Genomic DNA, 12,429 nt, shown 5'->3' with positions numbered 1-12,429 from the left:
GTTCAGTGTCACTGTCACCCAATGAGGGGGTTCAGTGTCACTGTCACCCGATGGGGACACTGAGGCTGTGTCACCCAATGGGGGGGGTACAGTGTCACTGTCACCCAATGGGGGGTACAGTGTCACTGTCACCCAATGGGGACACTGAGGCTGTGTCACCCAATGGGGGGTTCGGTGTCACTGTCACCCAATGGGGGGGTTCAGTGTCACTGTCACCCAATGGGCATGCTGAGGCTGTGTCACCCAATGGGGGGGTTCAGTGTCACTGTCACCCAATGGGGGGGTGACAACACACCCCATGGGGGGGGTAGAAGGTGACAACCCCCCTCATCACCCCCCCAGGAGCCCACAACAGCCAGTTTGGGTGATGTATTCCCCCTCTGCGCTAGGGGAATATATCCCATGATCCTTCGCGATGGGGGGGTTCATTGGGTTTGGGGGGTATTTGGGGGGATTTTGGGGGTATGGGGGGGGTTTAGAGTGGCCTGATGGGGGCTTTAGGGGGTCTGGGGGTGGTTTTTGGGGGTCTGGGGGGGGTTTAAGGGAGGTTATGGGGAGTCTGAGGGGGTTTTAGGGGTCTGGGGGGGTTGTGGGTCTAGGGGTTCTTTTAGCGGGTCTGGGGGGGGCTTGGGGAGTATTGGGGGCTGGGGGGTATTTTGAAGGGGGGGTTTAAGGGGTCTTGGGGGGTTAAGGACTCTGGGGGGGATTTGGGGGGTCTGGGGCTGGTTTGGGGGGTTTGGGGAGGGTTTGGGGGTGGTTTAGGGGTGTTTTGGGGTATTTAGGGCTGATTTTGGGTGGTTTTGGGCTGTTTTGGGGTGCGTGACACCCCAAATGGAATAAACCCCCCTCCCTGCAGCCGCCTCCTGGTGTTATTTATTGGGGGGGCGGATGGGGGGGTCCCAAACTCTTGGGGATCGTTTGGGGGGGGGAATTTGGAGGGGGTCCGGAATTCGCCCCCCCCGGCCTCGAACCCGGAGCCCAGCCTGTGTTCTGTGAATAGAACAGTGCTAAGGGGGGGTATATCCCATCATCCATCGCGATAGGGGCGATATATCCCATGATCCATCGCGATAGGGGATATATCCCATGATCCATCGCGATAGGGGCGATATATCCCATCATCCATCGCGATAAAGGGATGATATATCCCATGAGTCTCCTCGATAGAGGGAGATATATCCCATAATCCATCGCGATAGGGCAGATATCTCATGATCCATGGGCGATAGGGGGATATATCCCATAATCCATCGCGATGGGTGTATATATCCCATAATCATCCTCTATAGGGGGAATAGAGCCCATAATCCTCTTCTATAGGGGATATATCCCATAATCCATCGCGATAGGGGGCATATATCCCATGATTCTTCATGATAGAAGGGATAGAGCCCATAATTCTCCGCTATAGGGGATACATCCCATAATCCTCCTCTATAGGGGGATATATCCCATAATCCTCCTCTATAGGGGACATACATCCCATAATCCTTCTCTATAGGGGCGATATATCCCATAATACGCCTCTATAGGGGGAATACATCCCATAATCCTCCCCTATAGGCGAATATATCCCATAATCCTCCTCCATAGGCGTGATATATCCCATAATCCTCCTCTATAGGGGGATATATCCCATGATCCTCCTCTACAGGGGTGCATACATCCCACAATCCTCCACTCCCCCTTTCACCGATTGGCCCTTTCATCTCCATAGCGACCCGGGAGGGGGCGTGGCTTCGCCGTGCGTGCCCCCCGCTGGCGGCGCGCCGCGATGACGCCATCGGGCGGCGCCGGCGGCTGTGGGGCGGCAGGAGGCGGCGGCGGCGGCGGAGCCCGGTGAGAGGCCGCGATGGGGGGGGAGGTTGGTTATGGGTCTCAATGGGTCTCTATGGGGCTCAATGGGGGGGGCTTTGATGCACGGGGGGGGGTTAACATCGCCCTATGCCCCCCCCCGCAGGCCTCGCAGCCATGAAGGAGGCGCTGGCGGCCCGGCAGCTGTGGGGGGGGCCCCGGGAGGCTCCCCCCGCTTCCCGCCGTGACCCACCATGGGGGGGTCCCGCCGGTGCCCCCCCTGCCCCGCCCCCCCGACGCATCCCCTCGGTTTGGGCCACGGAGGAGGAGGAGGAGGAGGAAGAGGAGGACGATGAAGAGGAAGAGCCTCGGGGAGGGGGGGGGAGGCGTTGGGCACCCCCCCCCCCGCCGCCGCCACCGAAATGGGGGGTGCCCCCCCCTCCTCCACCTCCTCCTCGGCCTTCCCCGCTCCCCACCCGCCGGCGGGGCCCCCCCCGGCGCCGGCTGCGGGCGCTGCGGGCGCTGCGGATGCTGCTTTACGCCAAGGGGGGGGCTTGGGCCTTCCCTTGGAAGCGGGGACCCCGGCGGAGGGGGGGGGGGCCCCGCCGCAGACCCCCCCCTTCGTTGTCCCCGGATGAAGAGGAGGAACGAGGCAGCGGCGGGGGGGGGGGGAGCGCCCCCCCCCACCACCCCCCGCAACCGGCGCTGCCGCTGCCGCCGCCCCCCCACACACACCCGCTGCACCCCCCCCAAGCGGAGGAGCTGCCCTCCCCCCCCCCGCCTCCCGGCCCTTCCCCCCCCGCCCCCCCTCGGCACCCCCTTGTTTGGGGATGTGGAGTTCGGGGGGGACCCCGGAGGCGGGGGGGGGATGGGGGGGGGCGCGGGGCTCGGCGGGGATACAGGTGAGGGGGGTGTAAAGCTATGGGGGGGGCCCTATATCTATGGGGGGACACATCCTATATTTGAGGGGGGGCTTAAATGCGTGGGGGCGACCCTAAATCTATGGGGGGGACCTCTTACATCTGAGGGGGGGGGCGTAAATTTGTGGGGGGGGCCTTAAATCTATAGGGGATTCGTATTTGAAGGCAGGCTCTAAATATATGGAGGACACATTATGTATTTAAGGGGGGGGTCCCTAAATGTAAGGGGGGGGCTTAAATGCATGGGGGGGACCCTAGATCTATGGGGAGGACCTCCTATATCTGAGGGGGGGCCCCCTAAATCTATGGGGGGGATAGCCTGTATTTTAGGAGGGGGCTTAAATCTATGGGGGGGCCCCTAAATCTATGGGGGGGATCTCCTATATCTGAGGGGGGGGGCCCTAAATCTTAGGGGGGGGCTTAAATCTAGGGGGGGGCATCCTATATTTAAAGGGGGTGTCCTTAAATCTAGGGGGGGACCTTAAATGCATGGGAGGCCCCCCTAAATCTATGGGGGGGGACATCCTATATTTAAGGGGAGGGCCCCTAAATCGGGGGGGGGGGGCTTAAATCTGTGGGGCGGCACTAAACCAATGGGGGGGACCCCTAAATCTATAAGAGGGGGCCATAAGTCTCTGGGGGGGGACCCTAAATCCATTGGGGGGGTCCTAAGTGCATGGGGGGCCCTAAATGTATGGGAGGGGACCTTAAATCCATGGGGGGGGGGCCCTAAATCCATTCAGAGGGTCCTAAATGCAGGGGGGGGGCCCTAAACCTGTATGGGGAGAACCTAAATCTACTTGGGGGGGGGTGAAATCTATGGGGAGAGACCCTAAATGTATGGGGGAGTGTGTCTAAATCAATTGGGGGGGTCCTAAATCTATGGGGGGGGCCCTAGATTCATAGGGAGGACCTAAATCTATGGGGGGGCCTTCTAAATTTATATGGGGGGGGTCCTAAATCTATAGGGGAGCCCTAAATCTATGGGGGGAGCCTAAATCTATGGGGGGCCACACTAAATCCATGGGGGGGGCACCTTAAATCTAAGGGGGGGCTGTTCTAAATCAATGGGGGGGTCCCCAAATCCCTTCGGGGGGGCCCATTATGGGCTCCCCCCCCTCTCTGTGTACCCCGGGGGGGTCCAAATCCATGGGGGGGGGGTATTTAAAGTGACAGCATCCTCCCATTCCCCCCCCCATATGAGTCCATTATTGGGGTTCATTGTGCCCCCCCCCCCCCTCTTTTTAGCTCCCCTCCCCAATGGTTTGGGCCCGGGGGCCCCCCCCACCCCCCCAGAAGCCGCCATCCTCATCAGCAATGTCTGCAGCGTGGGGGGGGGCGGGGGGGAGCCCCCCCCGGAGCCCCCCATTGCCCGGGGGGGGGGCCCCCAAACCAGCCCCTTGCGGGAGGAACACGTTACCTGCGTCCAGAGTGAGTCTATGGGGGGGCTTTGGGGGGGTCTGGGGGGGTATTATGGGGCCTGGGGGGTGTTTAGGGGGTCTGGGGGGGGTTTAGGGGGTCCTGGGGGGGGACTTATGGGGTCTGGGGTAGATTTAGGGGGGTTTAAGGGGGTCTTGGGGGGGTATTTAGGGGTTTGGGGGTGGATATTTGGGGCCTAAGGGGGGGTTTTGGAGGGGTTTTGGGGGGCTGAGAGGGGGGTTTGGGTCTTGTGGGGGGGGGTTTGGCATCCAGGGGGGGTTTTGAGGGGTCTAAGGGGGGGGATTTAGGGGTGTTGGGGGGTGATTTGGGGGTCTGGGGGGGGGGATTTGGGGGTCTGGGGGGGGTGTTTTGGGAGTTTGGGGGGGGATTTGGGGTGTTTCGGGGGTCTAAGGGGGGGTGTTTTGGGGGTCTAAGGGGGGGATTTGGGGTGATTTGGGGGCCTGGGGGGGGTGTTTTGGAGGTTTGGGGCGGGTTGTGGGTCTGGGGGTTCTTTTGGGGGGGTCTGGGCAGTGCTTGGGGGGGTATTGGGGACCTGGGGGGGTATTTTGGGGGGGTTTAGGGGGTTTTGGGGGGGTTTTAAGGGCTCTGGGGATGGTTTTGGGGCTCTGGGGGTGATTTTGGAGGGATATGGGGGGGTTTGGAGGAGTTTTAGGGGGGTTTTTGGAGGGGGGGCCCCCCAAAAGTGACACCCCCCCCCCCCGTTGTAGGTATCCTGGATGAGTTCCTGCAGGCTTACGGCAGCCTCATCCCGGTCAGTGCGGACGAGGTGGTGGAGAAGCTGGAGGACATCTTCCAGCAGGAATTCAGCACCCCCCAGAGGTGGGGGGGGGCGGGGGGGGGGGCTGGGGGGGTTTTGGGGACCCCCCCCGAGGGCTTTGTGGGGTTACAGTTCGATTTTAGGGGGTTAAAGAGGGGTTAATGGGGGCTAAAGGGGGTGTTTGTGGGGTCTAAGGGAGGTGTTTGTGGGGCTGGGGGGGGGTCCTAGAGGGGGTTTGGGCTTGGGGAGGGGGGTTTGGGGGGGTTTTGGGGGTGTCAGGAGGTTTTCAGGGGGGTTTGGGGGGTGTTTGGTGTGTTTTGGGGTGGTTTTCGGGGGCTTTGGCGCTGGTTTTGGGGGGTTTTGGGGTACTTAGGGTTGGGGTTTGGGGGTTTTGGGGTGTTAAAGGGGGTTTTGGGGTGGTTCTGCGTGTTTAAGGTTGGTTTGGGGGTGTTTTTGAGGTGTTTTGGGGTGTTTGGGGGTGTTTTAGGGTGTTTATAGCTGGTTTTGGGGGGTTTAGGGCTGGTTTTGGGGTGTTTCAGGCTGATTTTGGGTGTTTAGGGCTCGTTTTGGGGTGGTTTTAGGGTGTTTGCAGTGTTTTAGGATGTTTAGGGCCGTTTTTAGGGTGTTTAGGACTGGTTTTGGGGTGGTTTTGAGGTGTTTGGGGGTGTTTGGGGGTGTCTAGGGTTGATTTTGGGTGTTTAGGGCTGGTTTTGGGCTGGTTTGGGGTGTTTTAGTGTACTTAGAGCCGGTTTTGGGGTGCTTCAGGCTGATTTTGGGGTGTTCAGGGCTGTTTGTGGGTGGTTTTGGGCTGTTTTGGGGTGTTCAGGGCTGATTTTGGGGTGTTTGGGGCTGTTTTGGGCTGTTCCAGTGTATTTTGAGCCATTTTTGGGGTCTTTTGGGGTGTTCAGGGCTGGTTTTGGGGCGTTCAGGGCTGGTTTCATAGTGTTTTGGGCTGTTTTGGTGTATTTCAAGCTGGTTTTGGGGTGTTTCGGGCTGGGTTTGGGCTGTTCAGGGGTGGTTTTCTGGTGTTTGGGGCTGTTTTGGGCTGTTCTGGTGTATTTCAAGCTGGTTTTGGGGTTTTTTGGGCTGTTCAGGGCTGGTTTCAGGGTGTTTTGGGCTGTTTTGGTGTATTTCGAGCTGGTTTTGGGCTCTTTTGGGGTGTTTTGGGCTCTTTTGGGGTGTTTTGGGCTGATTTGGGGCTGTTCAGTGCTGATTTTGAGGTGTTTAGGGCTGGTTTCATGGTGTTTTGGGCTGTTTTGGTGTATTTCGAGCCGGTTTTGGGGTGTTTCAGGGTGTTTCGGTGTATTTCGGGCTGATTTCGGGGTGTTTTGGGCTGACTTTGGGGTGCTCAGGGCCGTTTGGGGGCTGTTTGGGGCTGGTTTTGGGGTGCCGCAGGCGGGGCTCGGTGCAGCAGCTCCTGCAGTCCTACCAGCGCCTGCCCGGCACCGCGCTGCTCCGCGGCTTCCGCGTCAGCTACAAGCGCCACGTGCTCACCATGGACGACCTCCAGACGCTCTATGGGCCCAACTGGCTCAATGACCAGGTCAGGGGGGTCCTGGGTGGAGTTTGGGGGGTCCTGGGGGGATTTTGGGGGGCCTGGGGGTGGTTTGAGTGGGATTGAGGGGTCTTGGATGGGGTTTACGGGGTCCTGGTTGGAGTTTGGGGGCGTTTGGGGGGTCCTGGGTGGAGTTTGGGGGGTTCTGGGGGTGGTTTGAGGGGGCCTGAGAGGGATTGGGGGGTCCTGGTTGGAGTTTGGGGGGTCCTGCTTGGAGTTTGGGGGTCCTGGGGGGATTTAGGGGGTCCTGGGGGTGGTTTGAGTGGGATTGAGGGGTCTTGGATGGGGTTTACAGGGTCCTGGTTGGAGTTTGGGGGCATTTGGGGGGTCGTGGTTGGAGTTTGGGGGCATTTGGGGGGTTCTGGTTGGAGTTTGGGGGGTCCTGGGGGTGGTTTGAGGGGGATTGGGGGGTCCTACTTGGAGTTTGGGGGTCCTGGGGGGATTTAGGCGGTCCTGGGGGTGGTTTGAGAGGGATTGAGGGGTCTTGGATGGGGTTTGTGGGGTCCCAGGTGGAGTTTAGGGGTGTTTGGGAGGTCCTAGAGGGGGATTGAGTGGTCTTGGATGGGGTTTGAGGGGTCCTGGGTGGAGTTTGGGGATGCTGGGGGGGTTTGGGGGGTCCTGGAGGGAGTTTGGGGGTCCTGGTTGGAGTTTGGGAATGCTGGGGCAGGGTTGGGGGGTCCTGGGTGGAATCCGGGGGGTCCTGGGGGTGGTTTGAGGGGCCCTAGAGGGGGATTGGGGAGTCTTGGATGGGGTTTGAGGGGTCCTGATTGGAGTTTGGGGGTCCTGGTTAGAGTTTGGGGGGATCCTGGCATGGATTTGTGTGTCCAGGGGGTGCTTTGGGGTATGTGGGGGTTTGGGGAGGGGGGTCCCAAGGGATGGGCTCACACTATGCTTACCCCTTCTCTCCCCATTCTGCAGGTGATGAACATGTACGGGGATCTGGTGATGGACGCGGTGCCCGATAAGGTGGGGGGGTCCCGGGGGTGTAGGAGGGGTTTAGGGGGGCCCTGGCCATGCCCCCCCACCCCATAACCCCCCCAAATCCCCCCCCAGGTCCACTTCTTCAACAGCTTCTTCTATGACAAGCTGCGGACGCGGGGCTATGAGGGGGTGCAGCGCTGGACCAAGAACGTGAGGGGCGGGGCTTGGAGGGGGCGTGGCCAGAAAGGGGCGGGGCTTATTGGGTGGGCGGAGCCAGGGCATGAATGGGGGTGAATGGAGAAGAAGGGCTTTGGAGGGGGGCGTGGCCAGAAGGGGGGCGGAGCCTATGGGGTGGCTGGAGTCATAGCATGAATGGAGGGGCGGGGCTTTGAGGGGGCGTGGCCTATGGAGTAGGAGGAGTCAAAGCATTAATGGGGTGAATGAAGGGGCGGGGTTTGGAAGGGGTGTGGGCAGAAAGGGGCGGGGCTTATGGGGTGGGTGGAGTCACAGGGTGAGAGTGAATGGAGAGGTGTGGCTTGGAGGGGGCGTGGCCAGGGATGGGCGGAGTAGGGGATGGAGGGGAAGGGCTTTGGTGGGGGTGTGGGCAGAAAGGGGCGTGGCTTTTGGGGTGGGTGGAGCCAGGGCATGAATGGAGGGGGCGTGGCCTGGGAGTGGGCGGAGCCACAGCATGAAAGGAGGTGTGGGGCTTGGAGGGGGCGTGGCCAGAAGGGGTGGGCGGAGTCAGGGCATGAATGGGGTTGAATGGAGGAGTGGGGCTTAGAAGAGAGACGTGGAGCCAATAAAGGAGAGAGAATAGAAAGGGAGCGTGGCCTGAGACAAACGGGGGCGTGGCTTAGGGGCTTCATGAAAGGTAGGGTGGGTCTTAGGACAGTGGGCGGAGCTTAATGGCTTTGTGGGCGGGGCTTGTGGTGGGGTAGAGCCACTATAGGGGTATATGGGGGTTGTTTGTGGGTGGGGCTTGCCTGTAGGGGGCGTGGCCTCACCGCTGCCTTGCTCTCAATGGGAACAAGTTGGCTGTGGGAATGGGGCGGGGTTTTGGCGCTCTGGGGGCGTGGCCTATGGGGCAGGGGGGGTCACATCCATGCCTTGTGTGTGTGTCCCCCCCCCCGTTATAGGTGGACATCTTCGGGAAGGAGCTGCTGCTCATCCCCATCCACCTCGAGGTGCACTGGTCCCTCGTGGCTGTGGACGTCACCCGGCGCCGCATCACCTACTTCGACTCCCAGCGCACCCTCAACCGCCGCTGCCCCAAGGTTGGGGGGCACAGAGGGCTTGGGGGGCCCTGGAGGGGGGCCCTGAGGGGGTTTGGGGGGGGTACGGGGGCAGGAAGAGGGGGCTGAGAGGAATAAAAGGGGTTTTGGGGGTGGTCTTGGGTGCCTGGGGGACATGGGAGGGTTTTGGAGGGGGTCACATGGGGGGGATATAGAAGGGTTAAGGGGATATTTTGGGGGGACGTTGTGGCCTCATGGGGTCATTTTTGGGGGGGCCACTTGGGGGTGAGCACATGGAGCAGACACAGGGAAGATAGCGGGGGATCAATGGGGGACATTGAGGGGCTTATGGGCTGCTTTTGGGGGGGTATTTGGGGGTCAGGGCCATGGGGGGGACACACTGTCTCCATCTGACCCCCCCCCTTTGGCAGCACATCTGCCGGTACCTGCAGGCCGAGGCCGACAAGAAGGAGCGCCCCGACTTCCGGGAGGGCTGGCGGGGGGCCTTCAAGATGGTGGGTGCCCCCCCCTTAACCCTTAGGGACCCCCATTAACCCTCGGGGACCCCCCCTGGCCTATGGGTGACCCCCCTTTTCTCACCCCCCCCCCCCATAGAACGTGGCCCGGCAGAACAATGACAGCGACTGCGGGGCCTTCGTGCTGCAGGTGAATGGGGGGGGGGGCTGGGGGGGTGGGGGGTGGAGAATGGGGTCAGGGGGGTACATCTGAGGTCATATGGGGTCATGGGGGGGCACACATGGGGTCGTGGGGGGGTATATGGGGGGTATATGAGGTGCTATGGGGTGATGGAGCACACATGAGGGGTCATGGGGGGGCATACATGAGACTATATGGGGATATGGGGGGGCCGCATGTAGGGGCAGTGGGCATAATGGAGAGCAATGGGGGGAATGGGGGGGCAATGGGGTGTCACTTGTAGTGGTAATGGGGGGCACTGGGGATCATGGGGGGGTCACATGTAGGCACAATGGGAGTAATGGAGGGCAATGGGGGGGTAATGGGGATCATGGGGGGGTCACATGTGGGGGTAATGGAGGGCAATGGGGGTAATGGGGGACAATGGGGATCATGGGGGAGTCATATGGACGGCAATGGGGGACAATGGGGTTAATGGGGGGAATGGGGTTTGGGGGGGGTCACATGTAGGGGTGATGGGGGGGCAATGGGCATCATGGGGGGGTCACATGTAGGGGCAATGGGGGTAATGGGGGCAACGGGGGTAATGGGGGGGCAATGGGGATCGTGGGGGGGTCACATGTAGGGACAATGGAGGGCAATGGGGGTAATGGGGGGGCAATGGGGATCGTGGGGGGGTCACACGTAGGGGTAATGGGGGGTAAAGGCGGTAATGGGGGGGCAATGGGGATCATGAGGGGGTCAGATATAGGGGCAATGAGGGGCAATGGGGATCATGGGGGGGTCACATGGACCGCAATGGGGGTAATGGGGATCATGGGGGGGTCACATGTAGGGACAATGGGAGTAATGGGGGGGTAATGTTGATCATAAGGGGGCAATGGGGATCATGGGGGGTCACATGTGGGGGTAATGGGGGGGCAATGGGGGTAATGGGGGGGTCACATGTAGGTGCAATGGGGGTAATGGAGGGTAATGGGGGGGCAATGGGGATCATGAGGGGGTCAGATATAGGGGCAATGGGGGTAATGGGGGGCAATGGGGATCATGGGGGGTCACATGTGGGGGAAATGGGGGCAATCGAGGGCAATGAGGGTAGTGGGGGGGCAATGGGGATCATGGGGGGGTCACACGTAGGGATAATGCAGAGCAATGGGGTAATGGGGGGGCAATGGGGGTGATGGGGGGGTCACATGTGGGGGAAATGGGGGCAATCGAGGGCAATGGGGGTAGTGGGGGAGCAATGGGAATCATGGAGGGGTCACACGTAGGGACAATGGAGGGCAATGGGGGGTCACATGTGGGGGCAATGGGGATAATGAAAGGCAATGGGGGTAATGGGGGGGCAATGGGGATCATGGGGGGGTCACATGTAGGGGCAATGGGGGTAATGGAGGACAATGGGGTTAATGGGGGACAATGGGGGTCATGGGGGGGTCACATGTAGGGGCAATGGGGGTAATGGGGGGGCAATGGGGGTCATGGGGGGGTCACATGTGGGGGCAATGGGGGTAATGGAGGACAATGGGGTTGATGGGGGGGCAATAGGGATCATGGGGGGGTCACATGGACGGCAATGGGGGTAATGGGGGGGCGATGGGGATCATGGGGGGGTCACATATAGGGGCAATGGGGGTAATGGAAAACAATGGAAGTAAGGGGGGAGCAATGGCGATCACGGGGGGGTCACACATAGGGACAACGGAAGCCAATGGGTGGCAATGGCCATCATGGAGGGGGGGGGCACTCCCAGCATGTCCATACCCCCCCCCATGCCTCCATGGTCCGGGGTGGGGGTGTGGGGGGGGGGCACCCCTCTCTTTCCCCCTTTACCCCTTCAGATCCCCATTGGGGGGGGGGGGGAGGTGTGTGTATGTGCTGCTTCCTCATTACCCCCCATTGACTCCCCCTTCTTTTTGCCCCCCCCTTTTCTACTCCCCTCCCTCTTTCTACCCCCCCCTTTCTACCCCCCACCCCCTCTTTTTGCCCTCCCCCCCCCCCATTATTTTTGGGGTCCCCCCCCCCCAGTACTGCAAGTTCCTGGCGCTGGGGCGGCCGTTCAGCTTCACGCAGCAGGATATGCCCCAGCTGCGGCGCCTCATGTACAAGGAGCTGTGTCACTGCAAGCTGGCCCTGTGAGGGGGGGCCCCAGCACCCCCCCTTTACCCCCAGCACCCCCCCTTGACCCCCATTACATCCCCCCCCCCCTTCAATTGCCTCCCCCCCCCCCCCCCCGCCGGGCCGGGGGTGTTTGTACTGGGAATAAATGGTGGAGTTTGGAGGTTTGGTGGCGTTTAAGGGGGGGGACACACATAAAGGACATGGGGGGGGGGGTTTGGGGGGGTCATGGAGGTGTTTTGGGGGGTCGTGGGGTTGGTTTGGGGGGGGATTGGGGGGTCATGGAGGTGTTTTGGGGGGTCGTGGGGTTGGTTTGGGAGGGTATTTGGGGGGCTGGGATGTGGGGGGGGCATTTGTGGGGGTCCTGGAGTCATTTAAGGGGGTCATGGGGTCGTTTTGTGGGGGGCATTTGGGGGGCTGGGACATGGGGGGTTATTTGGGGAGGTCCTGGGGTCATTTTGGGGGGGCATTTGGAGAGCTGGGACGAGGGGGGGTCATTTGGGGGGGTCCTGGAGTCATTTAAGGGGGTCATGGGGTCGTTTTGGGGGTGCATTTGGGGGGCTGGGACATGGGGGGGTCATTTGGGGAGGTCCTGGAGTCGTTTAAGGGGGTCATGGGGTCGTTTTGGGGGTGCATTTGGGGGGCTGGGACATGGGGGGGTCATTTGGGGGGGTCCTGGAGTCATTTAAGGGGGTCATGGGGTCGTTTGGGGGGGGCATTTGGGGGGCTGGGACATGGGGGGGTCATTTGGGGGGGTCCTGGAGTCATTTAAGGGGCTCGTGGGGTCGTTTTTGGGGGGCACTTGGGGGTCGGGGGGGAACGTGGGGGGGCCATGGGGTCATTTTGGGGGGGTATTTGGGTGGCTGAGACGTGGGGGGGGCATTGGGGGGGTTATAGAGTCATTTTGGGGGGGTCATGGAGTCATTTTGGGGGTGCATTTGGGGGGCTGGGACATGAGGGGGTCATTTGGGGGGGTCCTGGAGTCATTTAAGGGGGTCGTGGGGTCGTTTTGGGGGGGCATTTGGGGGTGGGACA

General features: G+C 61.0%; 1 protein-coding gene across 1 annotated transcript; it reads left to right on the top strand.

The window, feature by feature from the left end:
* The first annotated feature begins 1,750 nt into the window (after positions 1-1,750).
* Positions 1,751-11,557, top strand: SENP3 (SUMO specific peptidase 3). Its single transcript, XM_030474949.1, has 12 exons — positions 1,751-1,839; positions 1,961-2,454; positions 2,549-2,696; positions 3,963-4,145; positions 4,862-4,973; positions 6,307-6,454; positions 7,385-7,432; positions 7,520-7,597; positions 8,524-8,661; positions 9,051-9,134; positions 9,235-9,285; positions 11,305-11,557. Exons 2-12 carry the CDS (start codon positions 1,972-1,974, stop codon positions 11,413-11,415), a joined length of 1,584 nt encoding a protein of 527 aa, XP_030330809.1. The 5' UTR covers positions 1,751-1,839; positions 1,961-1,971; the 3' UTR covers positions 11,416-11,557.
* The last annotated feature ends 872 nt before the right edge of the window (positions 11,558-12,429 follow it).

Source organism: Strigops habroptila, unplaced genomic scaffold (assembly GCF_004027225.2).
Source record: "Strigops habroptila isolate Jane unplaced genomic scaffold, bStrHab1.2.pri NW_022045622.1_ctg1, whole genome shotgun sequence".
Lineage (NCBI taxonomy): Eukaryota > Metazoa > Chordata > Aves > Psittaciformes > Psittacidae > Strigops > Strigops habroptila.
The sequence above is the reverse complement of the archived record's forward strand: the minus strand, read 5'-3'. Positions and strand labels throughout refer to the sequence as shown.